This window comes from Oncorhynchus mykiss, chromosome 30, assembly GCF_057628025.1.
Source record: "Oncorhynchus mykiss isolate SJ-2025 chromosome 30, ASM5762802v1, whole genome shotgun sequence".
NCBI lineage: Eukaryota > Metazoa > Chordata > Actinopteri > Salmoniformes > Salmonidae > Oncorhynchus > Oncorhynchus mykiss.
The window spans coordinates 34,152,501-34,169,094 of NC_143051.1; the positions used below are offsets into that span (position 1 = coordinate 34,152,501).

The window sequence follows — 16,594 nt, forward strand, 5'->3', positions numbered from 1 at the left end:
TGTGCGCAAGTGATCGAGTGTTTGTATGTAGAATGTTCATTCAAATGATGATAACTAACGTGGCTCATGCAATGGACTGTATTACATTTTTTTGTAATGTCAGTTGAGTTGAATCCAAAAATCACAGCACATATTTTACTTCCTGCTTTGCAATGGCCGCCAGTCCACCATCATTGAATTGAATGGAGACGTCCATTGTATTTCTATGGCAGCACATGCAGTCAGGAGCGGAGGCAATGACAAAATATGGGTCAACGTTTTTTGAACCATTATCATGGTGACCTCGGTAATTTGGCTGTCCAATTACAGTCATCCAAAATTCCATGACAGTCACAGCCCTAATTGGATTAAATGTTGGGTATTTCAAAACTGAACAATAAGATTCTCATCCTCCGAATATGGATTTGGTAATCCAGTCTGACCTTTAATCAGGATTAGGTTAGGTTGGTTTTAATGCAGAAAATCCATATAATCTTGATCTCACTGGAAGGGTGGATTCAGGATGGATTTAGAAAGTAGAAAGGCACTACTGTGATATTTCTTGGTAATTAAGGTGGGGAGGCTTAAAAAACTTTCTTACATCTGAAAACCAAAGCTTCATTATGTTCAATTTATTGCAGTATAGGTCAGTTGTTATATTGAGAAGTGTCAAATAAATGCATGTAGGCTACTTATAAGTGAAATGCAGGCTTTATTATTTGTAATGTAGTTAACTAATTTCTGTTTCATTATTATTATGTCCAGTAGATGGCTAGCCACTAGGCTACCGCCACCCACATTTAGCTACGCAGCAACAAAACCACTCCATGACGTATAAAATCTGATCATCTGTATGGCAATCGCAATAAAAGATGGCCTGGAACGTCACCAAATGTTTTCTTTCCAACCAGGTCTTCCTCTTCCTCTGTCATCTCTGCGCCTTTTGGTTCCTCCACTGCGGCTGGTGTCGGCAGCTCTATGGCAAGTTGTTCAGCGGAGAGACACAATGGACTACGGGTTGGTGGAGGAGTTTGCCACCACTGTGTTGGAGATGATCCCTGATCTGATGAGTTACAGAGAGAAAGTCCAACTCATCATGGGGCTGCGAGCGCAGGTGAGAGATGGAGGGGTGTGACTGAAGTAGAACGTAGGGTGACATTTGTGTGCATGCAGGGCTCCCTTGAGAAAGAGACCTTGAGCTCAATGGGACTCCTGGTTAAAATAAAGGTCAAATAAAACAAATCTGGTAACACTTTACGATAAGGTTCCACTTGTAAAGGGGTTATAATTATGCTATTAACATTTCATCATTTGTAAATGCATTATAAATCATGAACAAATAGTTATATCGCATTGGTCAAAATAGTGCAATAACTGGTCTGTGTTTGCCAAATAGTGAGCCAATATTTACATCCAGTTATTAACAATGTTTAAATGCACTTAAAACATGCGTATAAGATTAATTCTTATGTACCATCATGCAACCTTCTATTCAATAGTTGCACAGTTGAACAGTTAGTTATTTGCATTGGTGCTCTGTCCCAGGAACAGAAGAGGTCGTTTTTCATGATGTCTTGACCCACATTTGAAACCGTGGCCAAATTTACATTCATGACATTATTCAATCGTCATTCCCAACATATTACCGCTTACCAGATTATATCAACACACTTACCACTTCTCTGGGATAGTCCAAGTATGGGGAATGCTCTGGTGTGAAATGGTAACCGTAATAATTTTTGTTTGGTGAAACAGGGGAGGTATCTTCTCACAATGCTTAATGTTTTGATCTTCATACCCACCATTCATTGACTGAACAAGTTTAGTGTCATCTTCTGTCATGTACGGTACCAGTCAAACGTTTGGACACACCTACTCATTCCAGGGTTTTTCTTTATTTTTTTCTATTTTCTACTTTGTAGAATAATAGTAAAGACATGAAAACTATGAAATAACACATGGAATCATGTAGTAACTGCAACCAGCTTCATGAAAATGCATTTCAATTAACAGGTGTGCCTTGTTAATTAGTGGAATTTCTTTCCTAAGTAATCAACGGGATTTCTGTATCCAAAATTGAAACAAATTGTAGAGAATGTACACTCTTTTTTTCTTCTTGTGACCGTTTCTTTCACGCAATCTCTTCTTTCTGGCCTTTGCACGCTTTTCATAGCCATGTCCATCCTGATTCTTCACGACGCACTATGGGTCACATTATGGGTGCGTTCGTAAATTCACTCTGGAGAGCTCAGAGTGCTCTCTGGGCGTTTTGTAAATTGTCTGTTTATAAATTTGGAGCGTTTTGCTCTCGGAGCGTTTCGAACACACACTGGTCGCTCTGGCCTAGGAGTAGGGTTGATCCAAGAGTTGTGACCTCACAAAGGCAGTCAAGCTAACTGGCTAACGTTAGCTAGCTTGCTAGCTACTTCCAGACATAAATGAGAGAACACCTCACTGGCCATTTTACTTGCCCTAGCAGAGCTGGTTAAGCTGTTTTCATGTTATCCAGAGCATTGGTAACTGTGCTGCTGGCAACAATTTAATCAAGCTTTCCCCCCCGATGTTTACTGACACCGGCCATATTCAACGGGTGTCGAGCGTTTGGTAAATTCATCAGTTATTCTGCCCTCTGGCACACAGACGAGAGTGCTCTGAAATCGGGGAGATAGCCAGAGTGAATTTACAAACCTGCCCTATGTCTGTGTCAACATGCAATTCTGGGCACGTTCCAGGTCATCTTTATTTCAAACACGTTTCACAGATGTGCACATCTCACAAAGTCTTGGGAATTTCTCCGAAACCAGCAAACCACACCAATAATATGGCTTGAGATCAACAGAGGAGGCGTTCATCCCTGGAATCAATAAGTGTACCAATTAATCATCAAGGTTTCAAATGTGGGGCTATTGGTCTGAAAACAAACCATATGGGTAATGTGTTAGGAATGAGGATTCAGTCATGTCCTGGATGTAAATTTGACCAGGGCATCAGGGTTTCAAAGGTGGGTCAAGACACATTATGAAAACCAACCTCTTCTGTTCCTGGGACAGAGAAACAATGCAATCACACTCAAAAGTGAGAAAATAACTTTACCTATGCAACCATTGAAAATAAGGTTGCATGATGATACGTAAAGGTTCAATATTATACGCATTTGTAAGTGCATTTACATACTGTCTAGCACTTACTGTAACATTCTTCTACCATACTCACTGCCGGATTGGTTTGCATCTAAAATGCCTCAGTGTTACCTGTTTGTTGTTGACAGCTGGTTCTGGAGTTGTGTCGCTCTGATTGTTCAGCCGACCCGGAGACCATCCAGCCACACCTGAGCAGGATGAGGACCTGCATCATCACTCATAGAGAAAAGGAGGTGAGTGCCACTCAAGTGATCAAGCCTTGTAGCTCTGTTGGCTAGGTTAATTTACTAACTGTGTTGTGTATACTTGCTGTAGATAGATACAGAGGTGGAGGCATCGGAATCAAACTTCTTGGAACTCGTCCAAACTCTTCTAGATGACCCAATTGAGAGGGAACACTTCTTCCAGGTTGGTGTGATAGCAATGTTTCTGCTAAACATACATTTAAATCAGAGGTAAACTGTACAGCAGTGTGTGCACAATCTGTTCCATGTCTTATTCCATCGAAGTCCTCGTTACTGGCTTACTCAGTAATGCTGAACCCCAACCTGCATTAGCTAATATTGAGTAGACTTGTATAGCCATTAATGATGTCAATAGGATGCCTCACACTCAATTAAGGCATTCGTTTAATCTGTTATACACCACTCAGATGCACTTTAATGTTTCTTCTAGGATGTTTTTCCAGAAGAATTTGGGTCCAGTTATGACGCAGCACTGCAGACTCTGATGTGGGAGTTCCTCATCAGGCTGGAGAAGTTGCTTCCAACGCCAACCTTTCAACAGGTAGATGCAATTTGGGAAGAGCCAATAGTGGCAACCTTGGCCGATTTTTGAGTTGTTATATTGCGGAGTCTACCATACCTTACTTTTGTCATTTGGTCAATTTTAATTTGTTGCTCATTTTAAACCACCTCCCCTTCACAGACTGTATCATGGCTCAGACCTGCCCCCTCTGTGCTGAAGGAGTGTGCACATTCTGTGACTCAACCTCAGCCTTTGAAGACTCTTCTCCAGCACAACAGATGCCATGGCCATTTGTTCACTAATGGTAGGCTTTTTCCCAGCTCTGTTTTCATACAGTGGCAAATAAGTTTTTCATGCCGTTTTTAAATGTAACGAGGCTAACGGGCTGCAACACTGGACGTGTAACCGTTGTAGAGACGCTCCCATTTGTTTTGAAAGGAATCGTGGGCGTAAGCAGCGAGGATTCTGGGGGGAATTTATGCTTTGTTTCTATTTTCAAGATATAGATTTTTGTAAACATCTGAGGGATGGAGTTGGAAAAATGTAACCACTCTCATACTCATAGACAAAGCTATGGATACAAGAACTGACCGTCCATACCAAAATGATAGTTTTAACCATGATTTGAGGCTATAAAGTGAGTAAAACAAACCTGCATTTATAAGTTCTATTCTTCAAGAATCATATATCATCATAGCATATATCATTCAAATCCAAAAATGTATGTAGCAATCACAGGCAGACTAAATATTTATCTTTTTTCCAATGTTTCAGCTCCGTCATCTGGTGCCGATGATCGTATCCTCTCTTCACTGTCTCACTCGCTCTCAGAGAGGATAGAAATGGACATTGATGAAGCACGCTCGCAGAGCCAGTCTTTATCCACGTGTGCATCCAGAAAGGAAAGGGACACTTTGATAGAGCACGATAATGTAGAGAAGGAGCTAGGGATGAGCTTGGACACGGTTAAGAAGGCAGTGGAAATGGTGGATGGAAGAACAGAGGAATGGGGAGAGAACGACTATGAGGAGAGACTGCGACATGACTTGGCTTATGATGTTTTAAAGGTAGAGATTGTAGACGGAGAAGACATGTCCTCAACATCATCGATGACCGCAGACGACGTTGGATGGACCTGCTGGACACCTGAGGAGACAAAGTCACTTATCTCTATATGGTCGGACGAACAGATTCTTCATAAGATGGAGCAAAGCTATAGAAAAAAACATGTTTACAGTGAAATTTCGGAGTGTCTAAAGGAGCTTGGTATCAAAAAGACAACCAAGCAGTGCCACAATAAGATAAAAGCCTTGAAGTGGCGCTACAGAGAAACACTGAGGAACCCAAGTAGCCGACCGTGTCCGTTCTTTTCTAAACTGCACAATTTTCTTGCCGCGGTGCCTGATATGCCGGAGTCCAAGGAAACTGGCAAGGTTTCAGATGGAGGAGTCATGTCTTTGGATCGGGATAAAGGGCCATCTGTGGCTGTCGAGTTGGCGCCTCAACGTGAGAAAATGGTTTCCAGAAAAGTGAAATGCAAGACACTCCCCGGAGAGCAAGCCAACGAGAAAAAAGAGGATGAAACATTTTGCATCCCTCAAAGTGACAGCAAGATGAAAAGCCCCCCCCAAAAACATTGTCGCAAACAGATGGTTGAAGACATGTCTTCGACAACCTCGGCAGACAATGACACACGGACCTGGACCCTGGAGGGGACGAAAGCACTGATCTCCGTGTGGTCAAACAAACAGGTTCTTCAGATGATGGAGCAAAGTTACCGGAAAAAACATGCGTACAGTGAAGTTTCCGAGCGGCTAAAGGTCATTGGCATCAAAAGGACGTGGAAGCAGTGCCAATCAAAGATGAAGCACATGAAGCACAGCTACAGACAAGCACTGAGGAACCCAAGCAGTAGTGGCCGAGCGACCTGTCCGTTCTTTTCTGAACTGCACACATTTCTCGCCAACATGCCTGATATGCCTGATTCCAAGGGAACTGGCAAGGTTTCAGATGGCGAAGTCCTATCTTCAGATCAGGATGAAGGGCCTTCTGTGGAGTTGGAGCATCTACATGAGAAAGGGGCTTCTAGAAAAGTGAAAGTCAAGGCACTCCCCGGAGAGCAAACCGAAGAGAGAAATGGGGATGAAAGTGATGGCAGAATGAATATTGGAAGGAAACAACAGGTGGTTGAAGACGTGCCTGATTTAGAACTTCAGCCCGTAGTGCTGCTGACCCAACTTGATGACAACAGTCTCATGACAGGTGAGTAAAACATAATAAAAAAAAAAATATATATATCCAAGGCTCAAGTTAGAGGTGAGAGTGACATCTGTAACCTTCTAACAATGGTACTTTTCTCTTCCAACACCAGCCGGTGCTCCAGGTCCTGTCTCCCATACCACAGAGCAGTCTCCTAAAAGAAGCAAGCGTGCCAAAATTTGCTCCTTATGTGGGAAGAGTTTTGTTGAAGCGAAGGATTTGACAACACACATGCGAACTCACACCGAGCAGAGCCCTCACCAGTGCACCCAGTGTGGGGAAGGCTTTGACCACCAGGACGACTTCCAAAAACATCAGCAGAATGAGTGTGAGGAGATGACGAAACGACAGGAGGTCAATGAGCACCAGCATGGAAAGAATGACAGGATATCGGGACAGTCCAGTAATGCAAGTAGTGATCCCAAAACGTGCCACCTATGCCATGAGACTTTTGAATTTCAATATATGTTGAGAAGCCATCTTATTATATTTCACAAAGGCAAAAGACTTTTTAAGTGTCCTCTTTGTCTGAAGGGTTTTGCCTTCCTCCGTGATTTGAAGAAACACCAGAGTAACAAAAGAGGTTGTCCTACAAGTGACTCTGTCAAAAAAAGGAAGGAGCTGAGATCAAAAAGCCCTCCTGCTCGCATCATTCCAGAACTTTCCTCAAACGCAAATTATTCCAAAACGTGCCCTGTATGCCATGCAACGTTTTCACAAACGTCTAGTTTGAAAAGCCACTTTCTTCACCATCACGCCCCAGACAAAAGCCGCTTTAAGTGTCCCAGTGCTTCGATGGCTTTTGTATCCCACAGTCAAAGGAAGAGACACCAGCAGAGCAAAAGAGGTTGTCGGTTAGAGAGAGTTTACAAACATGCGACTAAGCCAGCATGGTCACTGGCTCCAAGGGAAAATAAAAATGACATTCCTCAGCCTTCCAGTACAGCAACCCAGGAACCACCAATCTCTCAAGCCCCCACCACTACAGCACAGTCCTCTAATAAAAAGACAATTCCTAAAGCATGTCCTCTATGCCAGAAGACTTTTAAATTTGAAGCGACAATGGTAAGGCACATTGCTTCACACCAAAAGGAAAGTCTCAACAAGTGCCCTGACATCTTGAAGTGCACATTTTGTGACGAGATCTTTTCTCAGGGCATGGACCTGAAGAGCCACTACAGTCGTACTCATCAATTTACGGGACCGTTCCCCTGCCCTTCTTGTCAGAAGACTTTTGTTTCATTAACTGAGCTGCGCTTACATCAGAGAAATGAGTCCACTCCTTACCAGTGCTCAGTGTGCCAGCGATTATTCCGAACACAGTATACCCTGACTATTCACGAGCGAATTCACACAGGGGAGAAACCATTCCTCTGCGCTGAGTGTGGAAAGGGTTTCCGGAGTGAAAAACTACTGCAATCACACTCTAAGAGTCATGTCGAGGGAAAACCCCACGCTTGCTCCACCTGTGGGAAAAGGTTCCAGAGAAAAGAGCTATTGAAACAACACATGTTGCATCACACAGATGCTGCTTTCATCTGCCCAGACTGTGGGAAGAAGTTTTTTCAGTTGGTATGGTTAAGAAGGCATATGTTAATGCACACTGGCGAGAGACCGTTCCTCTGTGACCTCTGTGGAAAGGGTTTCAAATCTACGGCTGAATTGAGGATTCACACCCGGACACACACTGGAGAACGGCCATTCAAGTGTCCAGAATGTGGCAAAGGTTGTAGGCAGAAGAGTGAGCTGCAGGAGCATCTGCGGAGGCACACAGGGGAGCGGCCGTATCCGTGCACAGTGTGCGATAAGCGCTTTTATGTCAGCAAAGATAGAAAACGGCATATGCTCATACATACTGGAGAGAAGCCGTTCAAATGTCAAGCATGTGGCATGGCCTTCAACCGTAAAGCACTTTTGAGGGTACACCAAAAAAACAAGTCGTGTTTATATAGCCACACAAGTCCCCTACATTACACTCCCCTACATTACACGTCATTGTAATGTTGGGGATTTGTGTGGTGTGATCAGTGTTGGGATTCATTACTTAGAAAAGTAATCTATTGTTAGGTTTAACAAAATTCATCTTGTCAAGTTATAATATGGTTGCATGGAAAGTAATATATTACATATCACTTGTTGCAATTGTTGTTGTTTTTCTTCTCCGCTGGTCATTCAGCACCATGGAGCTCCACTATAGGCCTACCTGTATCAGATGAGCAAAGCCACCCCTAAGGCGCTATCCTAGGTGCTGAATCCTTCATTCACAATTACAATTGATAGCCTGATATTGTCACCCATCGGACTTGTGAATTTAATCTGATCTTTAGACTGCATCTATTGTTGTTGTTATTATTATTATTATTATTATTATTTATTATTATATGTGTGAAATAATTTTAAATGTAGTTTTGATTGGCCGTTAGTCAACGTTCGGGTGACGGAAAGGCAGCGTGGGAAAAAAGAGATGCATGTCCTCCTAAAAGTGCTTAGAACACACTCTTGATTGTTATATCGAAAATTCTAACGTCAGTCAGTGTGTTTAAATAGACTTATTCAGGAAAAGTCGAGGACAGAGAAGGTATGACTTTATTACCGTGCATTTTGTGTAGGGTTCATATGACACGGTTTGCGTTCACGTTCAGCAGGTTAATGTGCCGGTTATTTGAAGTCATCCTTGTTGTCACTTGACAGCCTGTATTTAGTGGCTTTAATGTACATTTAGTTTCATAAAGCTGCCTAAATGTTTATGGCCAATAGGCCTATTCCTTTGTATATTAAAATAGAATGTTTGTTGTGATCAAACATTGGATTTATCAGACATTTTGATTGTTTACTTGGAAATATTGTTTAGGCATGTGCATCTTTTGTTTATTATCATAATGCCTATAGATTTCTCCTCTTTCACGCATTTCTGGAACTTAGGCTTCCAGCTTTTGTGCCTTTCTGCACGACCTCCAGATGCTATTTCAGATTTGATGGTGGTGTTTCTGGATGAAGAGATCAATGCTTGCTGCCTGTGCAGAGTTTGCATTTGACTAAAACGTTGTCCTCTTTCTCTTCGATTAAGTAAAAGTAACAACACAGCTGTCATCTATGTGTGTGTGTATATATATATATATATATATATATATATATATATATCTCAGCAAAAAATGAAACATCCTCACCGTCAACTGCGTTTATTTTCAGCAAATTAACATGTGTAAATATTTGTATGAACATAAGATTCAAAAACTGAGACATAAACGGAATAAGTTCCACAGACATGTGACTAACAGAAATTGAATAATGTGTCCCTGAACAAAGGGGGTCCAAATCAAAAGTAACAGTCACTATCTGGTGTGGCCACCAGCTGCATTAAGTACTGCAGTGCATCTCCTCATGGACTGCACCAGATTTGCGAGTTCTTGCTGTGAGATGTTACCACACTCTTCCACCAAAGCACCTGCAAGTTCCCGGACATTTCCGGGGGGGAATGGCCCTAGCCCTCACCCTCCAATCATACAGGTCCCAGACGTGCTCAATGGGATTGAGATCCAGGCTCTTCGCTGGCCATGGCAGAACACTGGCATTCCTGTCTTGCAGGAAATCATGCACAGAACGAGCAGTATTGCTGGTGGCATTGCCAAACCTGGCACCTACTGCCATACCGCAGGTTTTCAAGTCTGGAGACTTGAGATGACCATGCAAAATGGCTTTCAAAGGCACTTCAATCTTTTGTCTTGCCCATTCACCCTCTGAATGGTACACATACACAATCCATGCCTCAATTGTCTCGAGGCTTTAAAATCCTTCTTTAACCTGTCTCCTCCCCTTCATCTACACTGATTTGAAGTGGATTTAACAGGTGACATCAATAAGGGATCATAGCATTCACCTGGTCAGCCTATTTCATGGGAAGAACATGTTTTGTACACTCAATGTATAACACGCTGAGAGATATAATGATGATGAAAGTAAAGGACTCATTACTTGAAAAAAAGCAACTATTACAATATTTGGAGATAACTCGTTATATTACTCCGTTACTCACAAAAGTAATATATTACTGTAACGTGTTGCCTCCAACACTGGCCTCGATGAGCATTAGCTTGATGTTTTTATAGCATTAATGTCTTGTCTTTGTTGAAGGTAGCATTATTGTTCTTATTCCAAGATAAATCACTCTGTGCCAGGTGTTGAAAGGGTTTCCTGTCTGTGACCATACTGGGCTTGCATTTCTTTTTTGGTTACCTAAATAAAAATGTAATAAAGGATTCTTCTTCTTGTTATTGGGAGGTGGGGAATATGTTTAAATGGTTTATAAGCATAGCCTATATCCTGTAAGCGTAGGGCGAACAGCTAGTATAATCGAGGCTCAGGAGAAATTAAAACTACAGTGGGGTCTGAAATTGACGCCTTTTGATAAAGATGAGCAATAACGACTGTTTAAAATAAATCATTTAAATACTGAGCTATAGCGTGCACATTTTCTTGTTGCAAAATTATATTTTATACTAATACAATTGCTCGGGTAAAGACATTTTGTATAACAAGTCATCTTTTTTTTTCTCAAAGGTAGTGGTCAAAATGATTAACGCCCCTGTTTTCAATTCCTTTTCAATGCCTCACCTTGTGAGGATAACGACACTGAACATTTTTCTAAAATGTTTTATGAGTTGGAGAACACATTGGGGGGGCAAAGGTGATTAGAAATTATGCAGTCAATTAAATTGATGGAATTAGAATGGAATGAATCTTATGGTGGTCCAAAGGTCAGCCATGTTGGTCAGGGAGTTGGTCAACCACGGTTTGCCAGTGCTGTGATAATATATTGTGTAAAACAATGTATGTGAAGAATTGATCTGCTCTGTATTATGTGTTAGCCAGACAGTTTTAGAGGAATGATTCTATTCATTTATTTAACTGCCAATATGCCAAAATTATATTCAAACTATTCAGTCAATCCACAGCCATACACTGGCTGAAATCAGTTGATGATAGTACTTAGACAAGTTGTACTTTAACAAGTACTAATATTGTATTATAGCTTTCCAAGAAAATGATCAGCTTCCCAAGAAAACAGAATCTGAGACATCTATGGTCTGTTTTCATATTTTTGTTGGCCATTTATACAGAAAATGTGTATAAAAGCTGTATAAACTGTATTTATAATCATGACAATATTTTAGGTTGACCTTAATTCCGTTAAATACAGGTCTTATACATGACATGCCTTTTATTTTCCTGCATAAGTAAAAGCAGGAAATGCATCACCTGTGCCTCTACTGCAGCGGTTCCTAAACTCGGTCCTCTGGACCCTAAGGGGGGCACATTTTTGTTTTTGCCTTAACACTTCACAGCTGATTCAAATGATCAAAGCTGGATGATTAGTTGACTATTTGAATCAGCTGTGTTGTGCTAGGGCAAAAACCAAAACCTGCACCCCTTAGGGTCCAGAGGACCGAGTTTGGGGAAACCCTGCTCTACCGCCATTCATTCTATTTAGACTGGTTTTGGATTTCTCCCTGACCAAGATTACTTCCATTTTGGCCCCATTGTGGAACTTTGATGGATTATGACAGTTCGCTGGTAATATAATATGATTTCTATGGATAGATTGTGGGTTCTATCTGCAATATTAAAGCTGATCTGCTTATTTGTGGATTTTGATGTGTGCTTGGGGTTATTGTCTTGCTGGAAGATCCACTTGTGGCCAAGTTTCAGCATCCTGGTAGAGGCTAAAATGAACTGTTACTGGGTGAGTTCATGATGCCGTTGAAGTTTTATCAAAACGACGGATTTCAGCACACAAAATAAAGCTTGCCATTACACAGGACAAACATTGGTATGAGGTAAGCATTAAGAAATTAATGTGTTGTGGCTTTGCTGGCATTCATCCCACTTTATTTTGTCCCACTAAGATTGACATGCTAAAATCACCACTGCATCGACTAGTTGATATTTGTAAAAAAAAGAATGGACTTTTTTTTTTTTTTTACAAGTATCAACTAGTCGATGCAGTGGTGATTTTAGCATGTCAATCTTGGTGGGACCAAAAAAAAGTGGGATGAATGCCAGCAAAGCCACAACACTAAACAATACATTAATTGCACTATAGCGGTGAAAAACGGTACCCACAAACTTAGGGCCGACATAAAGCTGTCCCAACACCTTACCACTGCTACACCCGGCTATCAGCGGAGCCTTGTCTTGCAGCGAAACAGTTAATTCTGCCTCATTTACTGCCTTTAAAAAATACATAGCTGATATGGTTGACTTGCTTAAACAAATGTGGTTTATGCTGACAATTGAGATGTACAAACTGGCATAAGGGGACAGACAACAAGCAGGTAAGCGGCAATCCATAATTTTGATTAAGACATTAATGAGCAAGCTAGGACGGACGTAGTCAATTTAACTATTTGTCCAGCACTTTTTGAAATGCACAGCAACCGAATTCAGAACATGGGCCGTTCTTAGTGTTCTCCCTGTACACCAAGTCAGAACCATAATATAAATAAAGGGGGCATATAAGCTGACGATGAAAGCTCTTACAAAATTTGATGATTACCTTTCTCAAAAACAGGTTATAGGCTACATGTGCACCACCAAGTCAGAACAGTAGGTGAAATTAAGAGGTGAAACTAGACCAAATTATTATGTTGAGGCACATGGGTTACTAACAGCTTACTACACAACATTCACTTAGTATTACTTTCTTAGCTACAGTATACATATCTCCCTGGCATATTACATAATTAATACAGCAGCAGACATTTTTGGATTCACCTTGTGCTGTACTCACTTGAATAGGAAGGTGGCGCGGTGGTCCTTCATGGGCAAATTTTGTCAACAAAATCTGGCGTTCTCTGGACTTATGGCGCTTTCAAGACAACTGGAAACTCGAGAAAAATTAAGGCTGAATCATGATGATGTCAGTGATCTTCAGGTCGTAGCTCAAGAAAAAGGCCCGAGTTCTGAATTTACAATTCCGAGTTGGATGAACGTTCAAAACGTATTTTCCTAGTTGTAGCTCGTTTATCCTGAGTTCCCAGTTGTCTTGAACTCACTAAAGTCAGATTTTGCAGTTCTGAGTTAAGTTGTTTTGCACGCAGTAGAAATAATGCTTCATTGACAGCATAGCCAATGTTTATAATTTTTAACTAAGAAAAGAGACCCTTAATCTTAGATTTGGGACCACACAGCCACTCCACTGAATAGCAGGCTAATTGCTTTGCAATGCTTGCTGTTAGCCACTGATTCCTTCCAAACCTCATTGTTGAATTTGAGATTTCCAACTTGTTGTGTGATGTTTATGTCCAATGGCCGATGAGCACCGATACGTTTTATCTATAATTTATTTTCATTATTTCTCTTCATATGACAAGGATTAAAAATGATTTGCCAGTAGATTGTCGACTTGATTCATGATAATGACTGCTAAGATTTTGAAAGTATGATGTTAACATGAACAGTCCAATAAAAGCTACTGTAGAAATGTAATTTGATGTCATTTTATCTGTGGCCAATGACCTTGAGCTTTCTTGGATGGACACTTCTAATGTAACTCTATGGCAGCACCCAAGGGGCTTGAATTTTTCTAGCTCTACCCTTGGAGGTGACATCGTGTCCCCATGAGTGACAGAACACTGAGCCAATCACGGCGCAACACTCCATATTTTCAACCGGCTTGCCACACCACCACAGAAAGCACTGAGCTAGACTGAAACACCTGCATTTTGGAGCTGCCTTACTCAAGAAAACAAAAAAGAGACCATGTTTGTATGCAGCTTAATTAACTCAATGATATATATATATATATTTTACATTGTTTGCAAACTGATATGTGACACATATTAATGCCAAAATAACATGCAAAACAGGAAATGTGGGGCTCAGGAAATGTGCTAAAAATGTGGGGCTCAAAACCCCCACCTGCCTTGAACGACGGGTCGCCAACGATGCGGGAACACTCTTGTAGCCGCATCACTTTAGAACCCTATATAAAAAGTTAAAGTAAGTGATGCCTGGCTTGCTAGCAGAAAAAATGTTGCAAACGATTACAGCGTGGCTGTTGGTAGAATATAGTGCGTTTATGATTCTGTAACCTTTTTCGTCCGATTCCGACTAGGAATTGTTTAGACACAAAAATCCATTTCCCAAACTGTAAGCATGATGCATGGACATGATGTAGTTAGTTAGTCAGTGTGGCGTTCTCCCAGCCTGCGCCCGCCATTCAAATAGATCAGTCCTGGGAGAGATCCTTTGGTGCCACCTAGTGGCGTAATGGTGAATGCCTATCAAGCAAAGTTGGCTAGGCGATTAAAAAGCTTTGCAATTGATTTAGGCAGGTTACCAAATGTGACACTGCTGCGCCACTCTCTGGAGTTGTGCCTTTGTTCTCTATAATAGCCTAAACTAACTGGCTGGCTAACACATAATAAAGAGCAGATAAATTCTTCACATTCATTGTTTTACACAATATCTTATTACAGCTGTTACGGATACAAGTATCCTGTGTGTGTATCCTGTGTGTGTGTATTTCTTTTCTCTCCTTCTCCCCTTACAGGTGAAAATCATCACTCCCCAATCAGTCACCAATCAATCATCAATCAGAAGACACACCTCCTCCTGTTTCCTACCCAATCACCGTTCCTTTCCCTTGGTTTAAAAACCCTGTCAGTTGTTTGCTCTAGAGCACAATCTCTCTGTCAATGCCATCTGTCTGTAGATTGCGCTGTTTCACCCTCTCCTACTATGTCTCTCTATAGCTCTTTATGTAGTGAGCTATCTTTTGTTTGAGCACCGCCATATACATTTGTCCTCACCAGTGAGTATTGTTTTTGGTTATGGTGTTTGTTTGCTGGTGGGAAAAGGGGGAACCAAGACAAGTCGCCCATGGGCATACACTACCCGTAGGTAAACTTTGTTAAATACCCTAGATAGAACTGGGTGGACCACCCACTGTATTTTTGGTTAGTTAGTTAGCTGTTGTCAAAATAGACTAGTCTAGCTTAGGGGTGTTTTGGATGCTTGTTTCTTTCCTTGGGTCAAGCTCGGCCCCTTTTCCTTCCCCCCTCAATATACACTACCGGTGAAGACTTTTTTTCAAGGGTTTTTCTTTATTTTTACTATTTTCTACATTGTAGAATAAAAGTGAAGACATCAAAACTATGAAATAACACATTTGGAATCCATGTAGTGTCGTAACCAACAAAGGGTTAAACAAATCAAAATATGGGGGTATACAGAAGACAGCCCTATTTGGTAAAAAAAACAAATCCATATTATGGCAAGAATAGTTCAAATAAGCAAAGAGAAATGACAGTTCATCATTACTTTAAGACATGAAGGTCAGTCAATATGGAAAATTTCAGGAACTTTGAAAGTTTCTTCAAGTGCAGTCGCAAAAACCATCAAGCGCTATGATGAAACTGGCTCTCATGAGGACCGCCACAGTAATGGACGACCCAGAGTTACCTCTACTGCAGAGAATAAGTTCATTAGAGTTAACTCAGCACCTCAGAAATTGCAGCCCAAATAAAATACTTCACAGAGCTCAAGTAACAGACATATCTCAACATCAACTGTTCAGAGGAGACTGCTTTAATCTGACCTTCATGGTCAAATTGCTGCAAAGAAACCACTACTAAAGGACACCAATAATAAGAAGAGACTCGCTTGGGCCAAGAAACAAGTGCAAAGGTGGAAGTTTTGCGATTTTTGGTTCCAACTGCCATGGCTTTGTGAGACGCGGTGTGGGTGAACGGATTATCTCTGTATGTGTATTTCCCACCATAAAGCATGGAGGAGGAGGTGTAATGGTGTGGGGGTGCTTTGCTGATGACACACTCAGTGATTTATTTAGAATTTAAGACACACTTAACCAGCATGGCTACCACACAGCATTCTGCAGCGATATGGCATCCCATCCGGGTTGGGCTTAGTGGGACTATGACCCAACACACCTCCAGGCTGTGTAAGGGCTATTTTACCAATAAGGAGAGTGACCTGGCCTCCACAATCTCTCAAACTCAACCAAATGGTTGGTTTGGGTTGAGTGGACCCCAGAGTGAAAGAAAAGCAGCCAACAAGTGCTCAGCATATGTGGAAACTCCTTCAAGACTATTGGAAAAGGATTCCAGGTGAAGCTGGTTGAGAGAATGCCAAGAGTGTGCAAAGCTGTCATCAAGGCAAAGGGTGGCTATTTGAAGAATCTCAAACATATTTTGATTTGTTTAACACTTTTTTTGGTTACTACATGATTTAATGTGTTATTTCATAGTTTTGACGTCTTCACTATTAATCTACAATGTAGAAAATATTAAAAATAAAGAAAAACGCTTGAATGATTAGGTGTTCTAAAACTTTTGACCGGTAGTGTATTAGAGACGTCCATACAGTCCATAAATGTGATAAGCCCTCTGGGATAGCACATACATTGGACTTTGAAGGGAAAACACACTTACAAATGGGGGATGAAGAGA

General features: G+C 41.3%; 1 protein-coding gene across 3 annotated transcripts in view; it reads left to right on the top strand.

Moving 5' to 3' along the window:
• Window positions 1-10,378, top strand: part of LOC110489266 (uncharacterized) — a 17,169-nt gene extending 6,791 nt beyond the window's left edge. The window contains exons 2-8 of one of the 3 annotated variants that reach the window (XR_016493619.1): window positions 891-1,093; window positions 3,248-3,352; window positions 3,435-3,527; window positions 3,795-3,905; window positions 4,047-4,170; window positions 4,367-4,503; window positions 4,641-6,155. Coding sequence is in view for 2 of the 3 variants with exons in the window: in XM_021561940.3 (XP_021417615.2) it covers window positions 891-1,093; window positions 3,248-3,352; window positions 3,435-3,527; window positions 3,795-3,905; window positions 4,047-4,170; window positions 4,641-6,128; window positions 6,238-8,126 (4,013 nt within the window). In the remaining variant the exon portion in view is untranslated. Of the gene's footprint in view, window positions 1-890; window positions 1,094-3,247; window positions 3,353-3,434; window positions 3,528-3,794; window positions 3,906-4,046; window positions 4,171-4,366; window positions 4,504-4,640; window positions 6,156-6,237 lie in introns of those variants that run through there. The other 2 variants (XM_021561940.3, XM_090228068.1) reach the window with 2 other exon arrangements.
• Window positions 10,379-16,594: the final 6,216 nt, after the last annotated feature.